Source organism: Lynx canadensis, chromosome F1, assembly GCF_007474595.2.
Source record: "Lynx canadensis isolate LIC74 chromosome F1, mLynCan4.pri.v2, whole genome shotgun sequence".
Taxonomy (NCBI): domain Eukaryota; kingdom Metazoa; phylum Chordata; class Mammalia; order Carnivora; family Felidae; genus Lynx; species Lynx canadensis.
Window position 1 is genome coordinate 60142178 of NC_044319.2, and position 17710 is coordinate 60159887.

At 51.5% G+C, this 17710-nt stretch overlaps 1 protein-coding gene across 2 annotated transcripts in view; it reads left to right on the forward strand.

Annotated features, from left to right (window-relative positions):
* RXRG (retinoid X receptor gamma) overlaps positions 1 to 17710 on the forward strand; it is a 44680-nt gene that overhangs the window by 6156 nt on the left and 20814 nt on the right. The window contains exon 2 of one of the 2 annotated variants that reach the window (XM_030302818.1): positions 11449 to 11696. In XM_030302818.1, the coding sequence (XP_030158678.1) occupies positions 11449 to 11696 (248 nt within the window). Of the gene's footprint in view, positions 1 to 11448; positions 11697 to 14923; positions 15165 to 17710 lie in introns of those variants that run through there. The other variant, XM_030302820.1, reaches the window with a different exon arrangement.

Consider the following 17710-nt stretch of genomic DNA (forward strand, 5'->3'; position numbering starts at 1 on the left):
AAATTTGGACACTGTAGTTCTAAAGTACGTTGCTTTTTCTTCGGGGAGGTGTGCCTGTTCTGAAAGCATCAGACGGCACAACCACGAGGTGCTGACAAAGCAAAGTACATGGATTCTGTGCCTGTTACCGAAAGTTCTGTTTTAGCAAATCGTTCTAGGGCAAGCGCTCTGAGATCTGGCAGGAAGAGAGCCCTGACGGGGGACCTCCAGCCCCTCCAGTCTTCAGGAGACCCTGGCCCCAGGCCAGTGACTCTGATGAGTCATCAGACAACCTGGCCTGCCCTGCTGCCTTTATCAGACGCTGTGACTGAGAGAGGGGAAGGGAGACAGGAAGTTTTTAGGTTCGAAATCAAGCTCAAATTCTTGATGGCGTTTCAGAATTCAGCATCTGAACTTAAAAAAAAAATGGAAAAGCTTGTGATCTTTAATTCAGAAAGCGTTTAGAAGAAGTCAGAGGAGTGGCCAGGAAAGTGCTTAACACGTATGTCGGGATGTTTCTTCCGGGCTGGTTTGCCTGAGTTTCATTTCTGTGACTCAGCATCTCCTTTTTCCCTCCTTTGCTGGTCATTAGTGTCATGGAGAAGCAGTCTCTTGGAGAGTTTGGGGCTCAAGGTACCTGTGTTTGCTCAGTCCCAGCGATGAGGGGAGCAGAGCAAAGGTTAGAGATCATCATCAGGGAGAGAATATTCTAGACTGTTCTAGGAATGCCAGTCCCTTGTTCAGTGCACACTGGCTGAGTATCTGGCTTGTGCAAGGGTTTGCCGGACGAGGAGAGCTAGAATTCATCTCCTGTCCTGAAGGAACGATAAACTAGTTACAAGCTCTGAAGTCTGCATACGTTTGGAGATGAATTATTTCTCGACATGTTTCTTGGGACTGGGGTTCAGTGGATGGGTCCAAGGAATTTAGGTATTTAGAACCTGAGAACACATTGATATGAATGACCACATTGCACCAGGGATGTTATTCACTATATTTTAAGATGACTGCAGTCTTTTAAAAGAATTTTTTTAATGTTTATTTATTTTTGAGAGAGAGAGAGAGGGAGAGAGCATGAGTGGGGGAGAGGCAGAGAGAGAGGGAGACACAGAATCCGAAGGAGGCTCCAGGCTCTGAGCTGTCAGCACAGAGCCTGACGCGGAGCTTAAACCCACAAACCGTGAGATCATGACCTGAGCTGAAGTTTGATCTTAACCAACTGAGCCACCCAGGTGCCCCAAGAAGACTGCAGTCTTTAGAAGTCCATCCATATTTAGAGATCAGGGAGAACATATCTGAAAAAGAAGTCCAGAGAGACAGAAACAGGGAGTGGGTTCGAGAGCTGGAGGTGGAGTGAATTGATGTTCAAGGATCTTAGGAACAAGGGGTGAGGAGGGAGCGCCCTCAGCAAATGCCTGAACCACTCATGGCAGTGTCCTGGTGGACCAAAGTGGTGCGCTGTGAACCAGTATATGGGACTGGTTTAAAGGGACAGGCCGTGTTCCTTGTTAGCAGAGCCCCTGCTCCAGGATCCCCAGGTCCCTCTTAGGAGTTAGAGACAGCATGATCTCCACCTGCACCATCAAGGTTCATAACTTGGTCCTGAGTGGGAAAGGTGGGATGCAAGCAAAATGCCATTAATTACATGCAGAAAAGTTGGCAGAAATTGTGCTAGACCAAACTCACATTCTAGGTCTTTAATGATTCACAACACGCGCTTGAAAAGGTCACTTTATCATTCTGAACGCGTTTTTCTAAATCTGTAGAATGGGGATGATTTCTGCCTTAGCGACTACTCTGAGTCCGTTTGAAGCTTACACGAAATAAGCAGTGGGCCCCAGGAGGGACCACTCTGTCCGTAGCGCCTCGCCTGGGGTCTGGCACATAGTAGGCACCCAACGAATATATTTTTGACTGCCCGAGCCAATAACTGACGTGGAAATAAGTAGCGCACAGTTAATGAGTGCAAGATGCTACCTGGTACAGGGAATGACCTTGAACCTGGCAGTCAGAAGACCCAGTGTTTCGGCCTTGAGCGAGTTGGGCAACCTCTCAGGGATCATTGTCTCTTCTCTCTAAAATGCGGTGGTTCTTTGAGTCCTGAAAGTCTGGTTTCTGAGCCCAAACAATATTGCCTTATTAATTTATGACCCAATTAATTTGGAAAGGTGATTAAATTGGTCCTGGTATGAACTAGTTTCTATTTGCTCATTCACCAAAAAAAAAAAAAAAATAATAATAATAATAAGTAAATAAATAAAAAACAAAGAAGGGTTTGTGGGGCAAATAAGATGCTAGCAATGTTGCCCCATTTAAGTTACATCTGTTTTCAAGCAATTTAAAAAGCCTAAAGGAGCGTCATTAGCATATTAACGGGGTGTTAATTACAAAAGCCTTTTTAAAGCAGATTTTATAAAATCTCCACTTCATAACCATTAGCTTGTGGGACTCGAAATACAAACTCTTCCCGTGTGTTACTTGGAAGTAAGAAAATTGTAATTTAAAAGTAATCTGCCAACTTGTCACGAACTGAGACTGATTTTTTTCTCTCAATTGATCAAAATGAGTAAGGTTTTGCTGTAATTATATGTAATGCTGGTAATAATGAGGCTGATGATCGGTCTTTGCCTGCTTTTCACTACCTCCATCTCTGCGGATTTTAGGGGAGGTGGGGCAGAAGGCGGGGGGGGGGGGCACGGGAAGGGAGCGGAGGGGAGGGAGAGGGAGGAAGGGATATCACAGGGCCCTCCCCCTCCCCCAAGCACCAGAGGAAGCAACCCCTTTCCCCCTCTCCCCCCCACAACAGCCAGGAGCCCCCCTTCAGGGACAGCAGGAAGCATGAGGAGCTGTCCTAGGAGGCTCTGAAAGATGGGAGGGTGGAGGGCAGGCGAGGGATCAGCCCCTGGTCTTTGGGTCCTCACATTGCGGCCAGGGCGCTGAGCCCCTCCTCACACACACTCTCCACTTCTCTCACGTTCCCTTGTTTTCCCCCGGTTGAGAAACCCAGAAAATGCTTCGGTAGCAGAGAAGGCTTCTCCTCGAAAGATGTGCCTTCTAAGGCCTCTGCTCCTCATTCCCTAGGAGTTCAGTGTCTCCCACCTTGGGGTTGGCACCTGCTAAAATGTAGAGCTCTGTGCCTGTAAAACACCTTTCTGCCCAGTGTCAGGGTGACTGTGAAGGGCTGAGGTTTACGTGCACGTGCTTTTGAACACGCTGATCATGACTCAAATGTCAGAAATGTGTACCAGCTTGGTGGCATTGAGCACCCCTTCTACCGAAGAAGGGAGGGGAAAAGGTCAGGCTGAGCTGGGACCCTGCTGAAGGGAGCCCTGGCCAGCTTGGAGCCGTGAGGGGCCAGAGTCAGGATGGTGAGTATCTTAGAATGTGCCAGTGTCAGGGGGCTCCTGGCTGGCTCGATTGGTGGAGCATGTGACTCTTGATCCCAGGGTTGTGAGTTCGAGCCTCACGTTGGGTGTTGAGGTTACTTAAAAAAAATAAAATCTTTAATTAAAAAAAAAAGTGCCAGGATCAAAGTCAAAGTCTAGAGTGAGGCCTCAAGTCGGGGTGGGGAGGGCGGGGAGAGCTGTCTGTACAGCTGGTCGGGGGACTTGCGGAGCAGGGGACACGTGGTGGGGCTGCGGATCCCCTGCTTTCCCTTCTCCGTTCATCCGTTCAGGTGCCACTTGTCTAACTTCCTAGTCCCATTCCCTCGGGCGCTGTATTTAATCTCTCTGTCTCCTAGCTTTTGCCTTTGTCCGGTAGGAAGAATCATCCCAACCTTAACAGGGCTTGTAGGTATGCAATGCGTCCATATAGTAACGTGTTGAGAATCATGTCTGGCTTGTGGCACGTGCTCATGAATATGATCTGTTGTTGTTGTTTGTCTGTTAGTCATCGAAGGAGGTGGTGATTAAAGTGTCAGTTAAAGTGGCCTCGGTAGCAGGCCTCTGCCCACCTCGTTCAGCAGCCTACCTGTGTGTTAGGAGCCAAGAGGGGAAAGGATGTGTGAGTAAGTTTCCCTTAGGCTGGGAAGAATGAGCCGGCTGTCTGACCGGTCTGCGATCCTGGGGCTCGTGCACCGTGTCCCTCCGCTAGAGACAAGGCGCCCGGCTTGGGTGTGTGTGGTCCCTTGCGACCCAGTGGGAGGGAGTTACACGGGCCTGGGCCCTGCCATGCCCCTTTGATTTCAAATGGAGAGTCCTGACTCTCAGAAATAGCACATCTTCACCTCCGTCCCCTTCCCTGTGGGTGTGTATTAACCAGTGCCAGTGATTCATTACAACTTTTCATTCCATCCGGCAGAGGCTTGTTAGTGGGCCGGCAGCAAAGGGGTGGAAACACCAAGCCATTCGCTCTCTTGTCTGGCCAATCAGAAAGACGCAAGCTTGACATTTTCCTTCCATTGGCTGAGGATGAGTTGCTAAGCAACTTCCTCACCTTGCTAAGAATTCCGTCCTTCTGGGTCCCCGGGACTTCTCTTTCTCAAAGGTCCCCCTGTTCCCCCCAACACACATGTGCAATTCCTTACTCAGAGATTTTACGTTTGGTAAACACCAGGGACGTAGATTTCTTATGCAAGTAATTTCTTTTTTTAATTTTATGTATTTACTTTGAGAGAGAGAGAGAGAGAGAGAGGGAGGTGGGGAGGGTTGGAGAAGGAGGAGAGAGAGAATCCCAAGTGGGCTCTGTGCTGTCAGCACAGAACCCTACACGGGGCTCGATCTCAGGAATCGTGAGAGCATAACCTGAGCCAAAATCAAGAGTCAGTCGCTTAGCCAACTGAGCCATCCAGGCGCCCCTATGCAAGGAATTTCTATTGATGGACTCTATATAGTTCTACTCACTAACAAAAAATTATCCCAACGCCAATCCCATCCCGTTGTCTAGTATGTTTTGAGCGTCTGCTGTGTTCCAGGCACAGTGCTGGGCACCACAATGGCAGTTGTTAGCAGCAAGGGATAGAAATGAAAAGTGTGTAACATCCAGTAGGGCAGCAGACAGTCAGATTGGAGGTCGTGTGGAGGACCTGTTTGTGCCAGGCTCGATTACGGGGTGATCTGGGGGATGCTGGGGGAAGGGTGGAGTGGCCAGGGGACAGGGGTGCTCCGGGCTCAGAGCAGTGGCTATTTACTAGCCAATCCAGAAAATTCGATATTGTAAACAACTGGTATGTCCTTACCAGCGTATGGCAAGGACCATCCTTAATAGAGCATTAACTGTTGGCCTGGCTTGGGCTAAGCCCTCCACGTACATAATCTTCTATAATGGCCCTCGAGCCAGACACAGCCCTCCCTCACAGCATCTACTGGATGGTGAATTATTGCACCTGCTACCCCAGGGGCCGTACTCCCAGGTGCTGTCCGCAGTCCGATGAGGTAGGCATGTGTGCCTCCGTTTCGGGTGAGAAAACTGCGGTTCAGAGAGGTCAGCTTCCTTGCTCAAGTTTATGGGACCGGACAGAGGTGCAGCCTTCAATCCGGCCTAGGACTTTTTGGCTTCGGACTCTTATATCGTGCACCGGCTGCATTCCGGACGCCGTCGTGCCGCGAGGCACACACCGACTTCAGCAATCATTGCAATCATCACAGCGTATGTGCCCCAAACAGCTTTGATTGCTGGTGACACTCAGCATCTCAGACTGAAGGTCTAACGCTGTCCAGTTGCCGAAAGCAGGGGCCCCTCGGAAAGTGGTCCAGACCCAGACCATGTCAGATCACTGGGACCCACGCTTCGTCTTTGAGATGCCCGTGGGCCGTCTCCTGCCGCCCATGTGCGTGGAGCAGGGCTGGGAGGGGTCTTGGAGACCCCTGGGCAGAATGAGGCCCAGAAATATGAAAGATTTTTCTTAAGTGGCCATCAGAGAACAGAAATTCCTGGGAAAACGCACTAGCCCTTTCCCGTCAGATGAGTGAGGTTTTATTTTAAAAAGTCATTGCCGGAGCAAAGGGAATCAACTCTGCGGAGTAGAGGGTTTGTGCATTTCCCCGGCATCGGGCAGCGGGCACAATCTGGCTGTGGCTAAAGAAGATTAGGAGGGTGTAGGGTCAGGGAGCAAGCAGGGCTGTGGGGGGGCGGGGGGCCGGGGCGGACGGGGCTGAAGGGGCAAGAGGGAGACACTAGAGGAAACCGTGACTTTGGATCTGGACGAGAAACCAGGTTTCTGGAAGCCGTCTAGTACCTTTTGGCTGTGGCTCCCCTGTGGCTATGAGAAAATGGAAGGAGAGGGAGGGAAGACGGTAAAAGTGCCATCAACAGCTGTGCTCTGGTGTCTGTCTGTGAGAACGGGTTAATTTTCCATTGGGAAACACTTCGTCGTTAGAGGCTTTCTCTCTACTTCTCTTTCTTTTTCAAAAAAAAAAAAATTTAATGTTCATTTTTGAGAGGGAGAGACAGAGCATCAACAGGCGAGGGGCAGAGAGAGAGGGAGACACAGAATCCCAAGCAGGCTCCAGGCTCGGAGCTGTCACCACAGAACCCGACACAGGGCTCAAACCCGTGAACCGCGAGATCATGACCTGACTGAAGTCAGATGCTTAACTGACTGAGCCACCCAGGCGCCCCTCTTTCCACCTCTTCTAAAAACAAAGCCATTCATGTCTAAGAGCCACTGGGTCATGGGAGAGGCAAAGAGCCAAAATGGGATCGCGTAAGATGTATCTGTCTTTGTGAATTTTATTGAAAAAAATTTTTTTAAGTTTATTTATTTTATTTTGAGAGAGAGAGAGAGAGTGAATCCCAAACAGGCTCTGTGCTGTCAGGCTGGCAGCCTGGGGCCCGATGCTGGGCGAATTTCTTTTTTGTTAAATGTAGCTTTAAAATAGCCCACCTCTTCTGGGTCACTGACTCAGCAGAAACACGCCATATTTAAGGCCGTTGCAAACCAAGCTTTAACTCTATTTCATTCTGTCTCAGCCATGCACCATTCTTTTTTTTTTTTTAATTTTTTTCAATGATTATTTATTTTTGAGAGACAGAGACAGAGCATGAGTGGGGGAGGGGCAGAGAGAGACGGAGACACAGAATCCGAAACAGGCTCCGGGCTCCGAGCTGTCGGCACAGAGCCCGACGCGGGGCTCGAACCCACAAACCATGAGATTGTGACCTGAGCCAAAGCTGGACGCTTACCCGACTGAGCCCCCCAGGCGTCCCAGCCACACACCATTCAGACCATCATGGTATATTCCGATTGTCCTAATATTATTATTATTAACAATAAAAGCAATATACTTTAAAAAAATTTTTTTTTAACTTTTTATTTTATTTATTTTTGAGACAGGGAGAGACAGAGCATGAACAGGGGAGGGTCAGAGAGAGGGAGACACAGAATCTCAAACAGGCTCCAGGCTCTGAGCTGTCTGCATAGAGCCCGACGCAGGGCTCGAACTCACGGACCGCAAGATCACGACCTGAGCCGAAGTTGGCCGCTTAACCGACTGAACCACCCAGGCGCCCCAAAAGCAATATACTTTTAATTTCAATCGCTCTCAGCTCATCTCCTTTTATTCCTGGAACAACTTGTGAGTTCCCCAAAGTCCACGTTTTCTGTATTTTTTGTGCAGGTCAGTGTTTCCCTTACCCGTCATTCCCTCTGCACACTCTTCCCGTGATCTTCTCCGGACCGAGTATCCTTTGTCCTAGGTCAGTTCACTCTCTTTTTGAAAACTTAAATAGCTATTTTTAGAAAGGCAATCTTGTACAAAAATAGAAGCCCAGTCACCTGCTATAAATAGAAGGAAAGAGTAAAAGTAATTCTTAAACTCTTAATATTTTGTGACACCCACACCCACTTAAAATACCCCCGAAGGTGTCCCTCACCACCGCGTTACAGGCGGCACACCTCGGGAGCTCTTGGGTTGATGCGGGTGTGAAGCTAAGTGGTGTTCCTGTCTGTCCCACGGCTCTGGGCCTGCTGTCGGGGTGCAGAAGTGACAAGGCACAGACTCTCTGGGACCCACGCAAGCAGAGTAAAAAGGAGAGTTGCGGGGTCCTTTGGTCTGAAGCCGAAGCCGGAAGGGAACGGCCAGGGGATCGGACGGCCGCTGTCCCAGCGGAGAGCAGGGCTCCTGGCCCGTCAAGACAGGCTGGCTTCCAACTCACCTGTCACATGTTATCTTAGTAACAGGCTCAAGATATACGTTGGCCTCTGTGAATGTCACAGCCTTCCTGGGCCTCAGAAGAGTCTAAAATTGTTCTTTCCAATCAGTGGCCATCTGGGAAGATTTTTGGTTTTTCCGGCTTGAGTTCTTGGAAGCTGCCCTTTTCTCCCTCTCCTTCAGATAAACTTGCAGCTTGAGATCACTTCGTAATTGAGTCATCTTGCACTTTGCGATATGGTGGCTCTCCCAGTCATCCTTGCTGTCCTTGCCAACACAGACCGGAGGCAGCGTGGGTTTCAGACCGACAGTTCAAATCTAGGCTCTATCACTTATCCCCCGGGCAGCGCCAGGTACCACGCTAGGGGTGGGGAAGCGAAAATGGACACTTCTCCCCTTCTCTCGGTTGAGTGGAAAAGCCAGGGCAATAAACAAATATGGCGACACAGTGGAATCAGTGCTAGGATAGGAGTAAACACAGGCTATTATTAGAAAACAGAAAAGGGCATCAGACGAGTCCGGGAACACCAGGGAAGTCTTCCTGGAGGAGGGGACACTTGACTTAGACCTTGAAGGAGGAATAAGAACGTCATGGAAATGGAGAGGAGAGCACATCATCCTGGAACAGAGAGCAGCTTGGGGGCGGGGGGAGGCTGAGCCCCTGAAATGGTCTCCACAGGCTTATCGTCAGGAGGAAGTGAGTTAACGCATGGAATTTGCCTAATGCTATTCAGGATACGTGGTAAGTGTCCGACCTGTTCATTTGAACCCCTTTGCCACTCCTCTGTGGACCCCTGGAATGTGATTCATCCTCGGCCGTGCTACTTAATTTTTTTTAATGTTTATTTATTTTTGAGAGAGAGAGAGAGAGAGAGAGACAGAGACAGAGTGGGAGCAGGAGAGGGGCAGAGAGAGAGGGAGACCCAGAATCCGAAGCGGGCTCCAGGCTCCGAGCTGTCAGCGCAGAGCCCGACGCGGGGCTCGAACTCACGAACGGTGAGATCATGACCTGAGTGGAAGCTGGATGCTTAACCGACTGGGCTGCCCAGGCACCCCCCGCCCCCATCAGCTGTGCTACTTAGAACAGGGTGATTGGGATTTGTCTGTTAATGAGACATTTGTCCCTAATGGAGACTCCCCGGGTAGGATGACAGGAGGGTCAGAGCTTCCTTGGACGTGGGACTGGCTGTTCTCCCCCCAGAGAGACCTTAGGCGTGTTAGCAGAAGCTCAAGAGAAACTCTAGGCTGACATTTTTTCCAGTGGAATATTTATGTTTAAGAGTCTTTGCACAGAGAAAACATGAGCTCAAGGAAGTGTATCGACCCCCGTGTTCACTACAGCATTATTTACAATCCCCAAGATGTGGAAGTAACCTAGGTGTCATCCATGAGCGCATAAAAGTTCTATATGTGATGGAGTATTATTCCGCCATCAGAAAGAGTGAACTCTTGTCGTCTGTGACAACACGGACGGACCTTGGGGGACTACGCCCAAGTGAGGTAAGTCGGACAGAGGAAGCCAGATCCTGTATGATCTCACTTATGTGGAATCTAATAATAATAATGAAAACACACTGAGCTCATAGCACCAGAGATCAGATTGGTGGTTGCCAGAGGTAGGGATAGGGGCGGGAGAAATGGGTGAAGGGAGTGAAAAGGTACAAACTTCTAGTCATAAAATAAGTAAGTTCTTGGGATGTGATGTCCAGCACGGCGACTATAGTTAATAGTACTGTACCGTATATTTGAAAGTTGCTGGGAGTAGATCTTAAAAGTTCTCATCACAAGAAAAAACAAAAAAACCATTCAGGGCGGCTCAGTCGGTTGAGTGTCTGACTTCGGCTCAGATCGTGATGTCGCGGTTCGTGGGTTCGAGCCCCACGTCGGGGTCGACGCGGAGCCTGGAGCCCGGAGCCTGTTTCCTCTTCTGCGTCTCCCTCTGCTCGCGCTCGTCTCTGTCTCTCAAAAACAAATAAAACATTAAAAAAAAAACCAAGAAAAACCATTTCCAACTGTGTGTGGTGACGGATGTTAACTAGTCTTATTAAGGGTGATCATTTTGCAGTATAAACAAATACCGAATCATTCGGTTTTGCCCCTGAAACGAATACAATGTTGCGTGTCAATGATATCTCAATAATAAAAAAAATAGTTCTCCAGGTGCACTTCTGACGTGCTTTGCTGCCCCCCGGAATTCAAAGGGGGCATGTCCCCCCCGCCCCGCCCCACGTATCTTGCTCCTAACACTACCTTTAGTGTCCCCTGATATCTCCCAAGACTTAGAGCATCCTGTACGTAGTAGGTACTCAAGAGACCACACAAGGAAGTAGCTCTATGACACGGGTGGGCTGCCCTATCATTTTTCCAGTCTCTTCTTTGCTGCTCAGATCCTGAGGTGTAGAGCTCCTCTCTTAGGGAGAGCGTGTTCCGTGCTGGGCGCCTCGCATGACAGTGGGGCACCCTCCTTGTCTGTCATCTTGAGCTGGGACTGACCCTAAGGGAGCTTGGAGTCAGCTCAGCCTGGGAAAAATGGTACCAGACAACCACGTGCCCAGGGGCTGTTCCGTGGACACCTGGGACCGCAGCTCCCTGGGCCTCGAGGTAGAAAGGGTCGGGGCAGGCCTGTACGCCCTTGCCTTCCTGGGCTCCTGTGGCCATCAAGCCACGCACGGCCATCCTGCGTCTTCTTCCCTGAGGGCTGACAAAGCCCCGTGCAGTAGAGACAGGCAGGGCAAGGACTCTAGGCACAAAGCTGCGAAAGATAAGGGCAGTCGAGGGTGTGACAACAGCGTCTGCTGCCCCGTTGTCATGGCGGAACGTGACCCCTGATGGCAGGGACGGGGTTCTCCCGGGCTCTGAAACCCCAGCACCTGGCATAGTACCTGTACCTCAGTCAACGTTCACCGCACGTGAGTGAGTGATGTCTCCTGACCGGCGCCGACTCTCAGAGCACCAGGCGTGTGATGCCGAGACTTCGGAAACGGCCTGGGCACCTGCTCACCTTCCCTCCATGTGGGGGGTTTGGAGTTGACTCACCTTCCCTGGCTGGCTGGTCGAGGCCTGGGGGCTCGTGCGCTGCGCCCTTTGTGGCTCCGGCTGTTGATGTGACACGGGCCGAGGTAGATTCCAGGCGGGCAGCAGAGAAGTAAAACGTGGATGGATGTTCTGTCCTAGAGAAGGCCCTCTCCCTCTCTCTTCTTCATTTGCCTTTATTCTACACGCTCAGTGGGGGTGTGAGAGCCTGGGGCTCACGGATATGCAGTGGGGCTGGAAGGCGGGGAAGGGCATGGGAAACAAGCCGGGGGTGGTCTCTGTCCTCACAGGGGCCACCTCTGTGCCCCCCAGTCTCCCATCACCTTTGCTCTTCTCTTTCCAGGCTCCCCCGGCCACTCCAGCTCCACGTCTATGAGCCCATTGACAGCCTTGTCCACAGGGAAGCCAATGGACAGCCACCCCAACTACACGGACACCCCCGTGAGTGCCCCACGGACTCTGAGCGCGGTGGGGACGCCCCTCAATGCCCTGGGCTCTCCATATAGAGTCATCGCCTCTGCCATGGGCCCACCCTCAGGAGCACTGGCTGCGCCTGCGGGAATCAATCTGGTTGCCCCGCCCAGCTCTCAGGTAGGTGCCCGTCCTCCCGTGGGTCTTTCCAGCCACCCTGTATGGTGTCACCCGTGCCGCTCCTGGAGCCGGGTCAGCACTTGGTGGGTGCCTCCTGTGTACTTTCTGGGTCATCTCTGCAGACGTGTCTCCTGCCGGACCTTCTTTAAGGGTGTCCTCAGGCGGGGGAGCCCCCGAGAACTGATGACGCCTCGTGATGGAGGAGACGGTGGCTCACAGGTCACCCCTGTGGCTTAATGGTTCAGCCCTGACACTGATCTCACCATTTATGAGGGCTGTTTGTCATCCTTGGGACAGACCCCATCTGTTCTTCTCAATCTAATGAGTACTTATCAAGTCACTGAAGTGCCTGGTGCTCTCTTATATGCTGTGGTGGACGTGAAACGCTCAGGACATGGTCTTTGCTCTCTAGGAGCTTATCGTTGAGAGATGAATAGGTGGGGATGGCACACGGATAAATCCAGAACATGGCAGACTGTGTTATGTACCTGTTGTCTCTGAGATAGAGGAAAAGACTGGAAACTCAGGAAGGAAGGAAGCCTCACCCAATTCCTAGTGCTTCTGCTACAACAGAGGAGAGGGGGTGTGTGCATAGTAGACGCTGCTGTAGCATGGCCAGTCGCCTCTCCTTCCTTCTAGTAGTGTCGCAGTGAGGTCGGCAACCTTCCCTTCTTGTAGTGGTCAGCTGTTGCTGCAGTGATGCTGTGTAACAAACAGTCCTCAAGTTGTCATGGTGTACAAACGCACACATTTTTTTTGTGTGTGTGTGTGTTCCTCACTCACAAATTTATGTTGGCTGGGATGGCTCTGTTTCAGGTGGTAGGCGAGCTGGGCTAGGCTGCAGGCTGGGTGCAAGTCTGCTCCTCATGTCCCAGGCTGAAGGAGCTACTTGGGGCATGCTTTTCTCGTGGTGTCTCACGGGAGCACAAAGCCAAAACCAAACCAGAAAGGTAAGGTGGAGTGTCTGCTCGCATCATGCCCTCTGGTATCCCCTCGGCCTGAGAAAACTACATGGCTGACTCCAACATTGTGGGGCAGGGAAGTAGGCTGTGACTATTTTAGCAGGAGGTACACACTGCAAAGGATGTGAAGAATTAGGAGCAATAATCCCATCCACCATGTGCTCCACTTATGGGTATCTCAGTTTGGGGCTGGTGCCATCTTGCCCCAAACGCCAGCACATCTAGAGGCAGAATTAGTAGGTCCTGAAGCTTCCTTGGGATAAATAGTTTGGGAGAAGAGGCAGGACTCCCATTGTGTCAGTCTTTCTACCACAGGGAGAACTTCAGAGACTATCCCCAGACCATCCCTTTCAAGAGGCTTCGTGTGCTCAGGGTCTGAAAGCAAAGCTGTGTGGAGTCACAGAACTCTAGAGCCAGTAACGGCTCCAGAAGGCTCTCGATTCAGGGATTTGAGAATCTGTAGAATACCTTGGGGGTCTTTGAGTGCGGGAGCCAGGGCCAGGTGCACATAGATCAGCGGGGCTGGTGGGGTCTGCAGGGAGCTGCCCCCTTCCCTTGAAGCCGTTGCAATTCAAAGACATGAAGCTTGCACAGGCCAAGCAAAGTACTCCTGTGGGTCACATCTGGCTGGCCCTTTTCACCCCGACTTGTCATCTGATGGTTTCACCTATAGGATCTTCTTCAGAGTGTACATTTCTCCCCTATCCCAGATCTTGGCCCTTGTGGAGCTGGTAAAAGCCCAGCTGAGAACCATGAATTCTGTCTAAGCCCTCATCCCACAAATGTAGTAACAGGACTCAGTGAGCTCAAGCGACACATCCAGCATCTCCCAGCCAGTCAGCAGCAGAGCATGGGTTCAAGCCCAGGTGTCCCGGCCCCTGCTCTGTGTTCATGACGCTGCATTCACCTGCTGCTGTGGTCTGTGCTGACTCAATCCGTGACCCCAAGATCTTCCGTTGGCCACCAAGGATTAAAAGATGAGTAATCCGGGTACCTGGGTGGCCCAGTTGGTCAAGTGTCCGACTCTTGATTTCAGCTCAGGTCACCATCTCGCTGTTCTTTTTTTTTTTTTTTCTTTTTAAATTTTTAAAAATGTTTTATTTATTTTTGAGACAGAGAGCGACAGAGCATGAGCAGGGGAGGGTCAGAGAGAGGGAGACACAGAATCTGAAACAGGCTCCAGGCTCTGAGCTGTCAGCACAGAGCCTGACGTGGGGCTCGAACTCACAAACCGTGAGATCATGACCCGAGCCAAGGCCGGACGCTTCACCGACTGAGCCACCCAGGCGCCCCAACCGTCTCGCGGTTCTTGAGTGCGAGCCCCACATGGGGGCTGCCCCTCCTCTGCTCACTCACTCACTCTCTGTCTCAAAATAAATAAATCAAACTTGAAAAAAATGAAAGATGACTAATCAGTGCTCCTAAGGTGTCTCTTGCGGACGTGGCACGTCATGTGGGCAAATTGCAAGGCAGTGTCTTGTGGGCTATGGTAGGCTAAGAGCAGAACCGAAGGAGTAGAAGCCAAGGACTCCGGACCTTCCCAGGTGTGTGTTTCACGAGAGGAGTGGGGTCCAGACGGCCGGGGGAAGGGCAGGTATTTATGCCAGCAGCGCTGGTGACACGTAGCCTTCAGAACGTGAGACCCTGATGAGGTTGGTTTATTCACGCTCTTCCTTGTGAATGGACCCCAGGAAGGCAGGTCATAGCCAGTAGGCAAGAGACAGAAGGACACGTTGAGGCTCCGGGCTGCAAGGAAACTCTTGCTGGGGCATTCGTGGTCCTTCACGTAACTACTCACGGGGACCGACTTTGCGTCTGGCGGTACTTGATGCTCTCGTAGGTTCTGGGGAAAAGTGCGGAGCAAGGTGGCTAATGTCTTCATGTTCACGGCAGTTAGACTGCAGCAGGTGAGACGGAGACGAAACAAGCGAGCGAGGTGGTTTCACATAGCAATCGTTCTATCTGCGAAGAAGTGAGGCAGGGTGAGGTGACAGACAGTGACAGGGCCTGTGGGTGGGGAGTGGGCAAGGCCCCATCCTTCAAGGCTGCTTTTAGCAACCAGGCTCCGGTCTGATTGAGCCAAACCTAGCCGACACGTTCGGCTTCACAGCCGTGTGAGTGGCAGGGACGCTCGCTATTCCTGGACCGTATGTCTGTACAGAGGGATTGGGGTTGAAAGGTCAGCTGAAAGCTTCGGTCCTGGCCAACTGGGCTGTGTGCAGAGGCCGAGGCCAAGTTTCACTCCGGGAGCTATATTAAGCTTGCCAAGCTCTGGGGGAGCTCAGCGGCCCCGGGACACTGAACGGCGTCGTGGCCTCGGGCTCCAGACACGTTTCGCCTAATTAACCAGATGACACAGGACATCTAGGACCCTCGGTGTTAGCTGCGGTGAGTTGGACTCTGAACCACCTGGATAGACTGTCTATGCATCCTGCCTTCCTCGCCCAGGATGGGTCTGAGCGGGACCCGCACGGGAAGCGTGCTCCTCCTGTGACCTGGGTCTAGGGTAAGTGCAGTTTGCGGGGGGAGGGGAGGGGGTGCTCTGGTGTGGGAGCAGCAGGGCCGTGTCTCCTGTTCCCTGCCCTGTCGTTCCGGTGCTTGACCAAGTCTTTCTGCTCTTGTGGGACTTTCATTCGTGAGGAGTAAAGAGAACTGAACAGATACTCCGGACACGGGGACTGTGTAACCTTTCGCAAACCACTTAAGCTTATGTCTGTCCTCAGTTTCCTTTTCTCTTTCAGGGTAACATGCTTTATGAACATTAAAGGAGCTATGATTTATAAAGTCACTTCTTAAGTGCTCTCTGGTGGCAGTAAGGTGGCATTATTATTATTATCATTATAATTATTATTATTATACCTAGGTGATATGCACCTCAGTGATTTACATTCTACCCCTATGGGATCTTTGCTCCCAGGGTATTCTCTTGCTGAAAGGTTCTAGAAAAGTTCATTTCAATAAGCATTCATTGAACCAGGCCCTGGAAGTAAAAAAAAAAAAAAAATTATAAGGATCCGTCTCTGCTGTGGGGCGCCTGGCTGGCTCAGTCAGCAGAGCGTGTGACTCTTGATCTCTGGGTTGTGAGTTTGAGCCCCACGTGGAGTGTAAAGATTACTTAAATAAATAAAACTTAAAAAAAGAAAAAGAAAAAGAGTCAGTCTCTGCTCTGGGGAGTATTTAAGTTGAGGGAGCAATTTCCAGAAACACCAAATATGTGGTTGGGAAGATACTTACGCAGCTTTCAGACAAAATGATCAAGGCCACATTTTCCTGACTCTGTGTGTGTGTGTGTGTGTGTGTGTGTGTGTGTGTGTGTGTGTGTGTGAGAGAGAGAGAGAGAGAGAGAGAGAGAGAGAGAGAGAGAGAGAGAGATCTGTTGCCTGCACTTGGAAACAAGCCCTGAAAGTTCTTGGAAGGCCCCTACCTCTTTCTCCCCTCCTGAACCCTGCTGCTGGACCTGGGTTCTGTCCCTGATAATTCCTGCCCAGGTAGTACTTTCCTTTCAGATTTTTATAGAGAATACTCAAATAATAAAAATTACGAATGTTGGAGTTGCAACAGACCTTAAAGGCCGTCTTGTTTAATGATTAAAAAAAATAAGCCATGAAGTCTTGTCTCCAAGAGAAAGCATGTTTGGAAGGTTAATGTGTACGTTTTATTTCTTTAAAAAAAATTTTTTTTTTAAAGTTTATTTATTTTGAGAGAGAGAAAGCATGAATGGGGGAGGGGCAGAGAGAGGAGAGAGAAAGAGAGAGAGAATCCCAAGCAGGCTCCGCACTGTCAGTGCAAAGCCTGATGCGGGGCTCAAACTCATAGACTGTGAGATCATGACCTGAGCCGATCGCTACTGAACCGACTGAGCCCCCCAGGTGCCCCCTAATGTGCATGTTACAAACAGGTGTGGGTGAACTGGGAGCAGGAGATCTGAAGCCTTCTTGTTCACCTTCCCCGCTGCCCTGCCACGCACACTCTGAGTTGGAAAACCCACCGATCTAATCTGTAGATGAGGCAAAGGGTCTCTGACGCAGTGACCTGGTCAAGATCACGCAGTGAGGAGGGGGCTGGTCCCCACCAAACCCAGGGCTCCTCTCCCCCCTGTAGAAGGCGCAGGCTCCTTACCCCTCATGACAAGGCCCTCTTCTAGATTAAAGCAGCGCCCCGTATACAGTCCGCTCCCTGGAAAAAGAGTGCCTGCCTGTGGCCTGGCAGGCCGGCCACGTCTCTGCGTTTAGTGGGATAATTTTGGCTGAAAGCAGCTCAGAAATGTGGGAGCTGATGTTCCGTGATGGCTCCGGGGCATCCAGGAAGCATTTGGTCCCTGGCCGAGTCTGCAAATGGAAGCCAGGCCAGTCAAGTGTGTTTCCACCCTGTTCTCGGGGAGCAGCCAGCCGCCTGGTGAACCCCCGCTCTGAAAAGTGCTCACTTCCGCGGGGCTGCTTCTAATGGAACCAGACAGCCAGGCGGGGGACTCGGGGGGCCAGGCAGCTAATGGGTTTGCGCTCTGGCGGGTTCCTCCTAGCCCGTCTGCCCTCGCTCGGAGCCCACACAAACCCCGAGCCAGCGAAGAGGCCAGTGGGTATCAGCGCTTCTGTCCCAACCCCTCCCTTCTGCCACCTGCCCAGCCCCCCCCCCCGCCCCCATGACCCAGGAAGAGAAGGGGGGGGCGGCCGGCTCCCAGCTGGGAGAGAGGGGACTCCCCACCAAGGAGGTGGGCCAGGAGGCTCAGAGACTCAGAGTCTCCTGCCGCAGCAAGACAGAGCTTGTGGTAAAGGACTGGTCTGGGAGCCCAGCGCTGGAGCTCTGGCCTGTTAGCTTGGGGAGGCTCCTCGTCTCCCCGGGCGGCTCTGACAGCCCCCGTGTCTCTCTCCTCCAGGCTTTCCTCGGAGCTGCCCCCCCATTTATCTCCCCGAGGCGGAGTTTCGAGAGCGGGATTCCTCAGCCCAGAACCTCCCGTGGCTGCTCTTAATTGCTTCTCAAGATTAGATCCACTCTCCTCAGCTGGGCGGTCAGGCCTCAGGCCTCTGTCACAGCCCAGCCCCCGGCCTTGCCTCC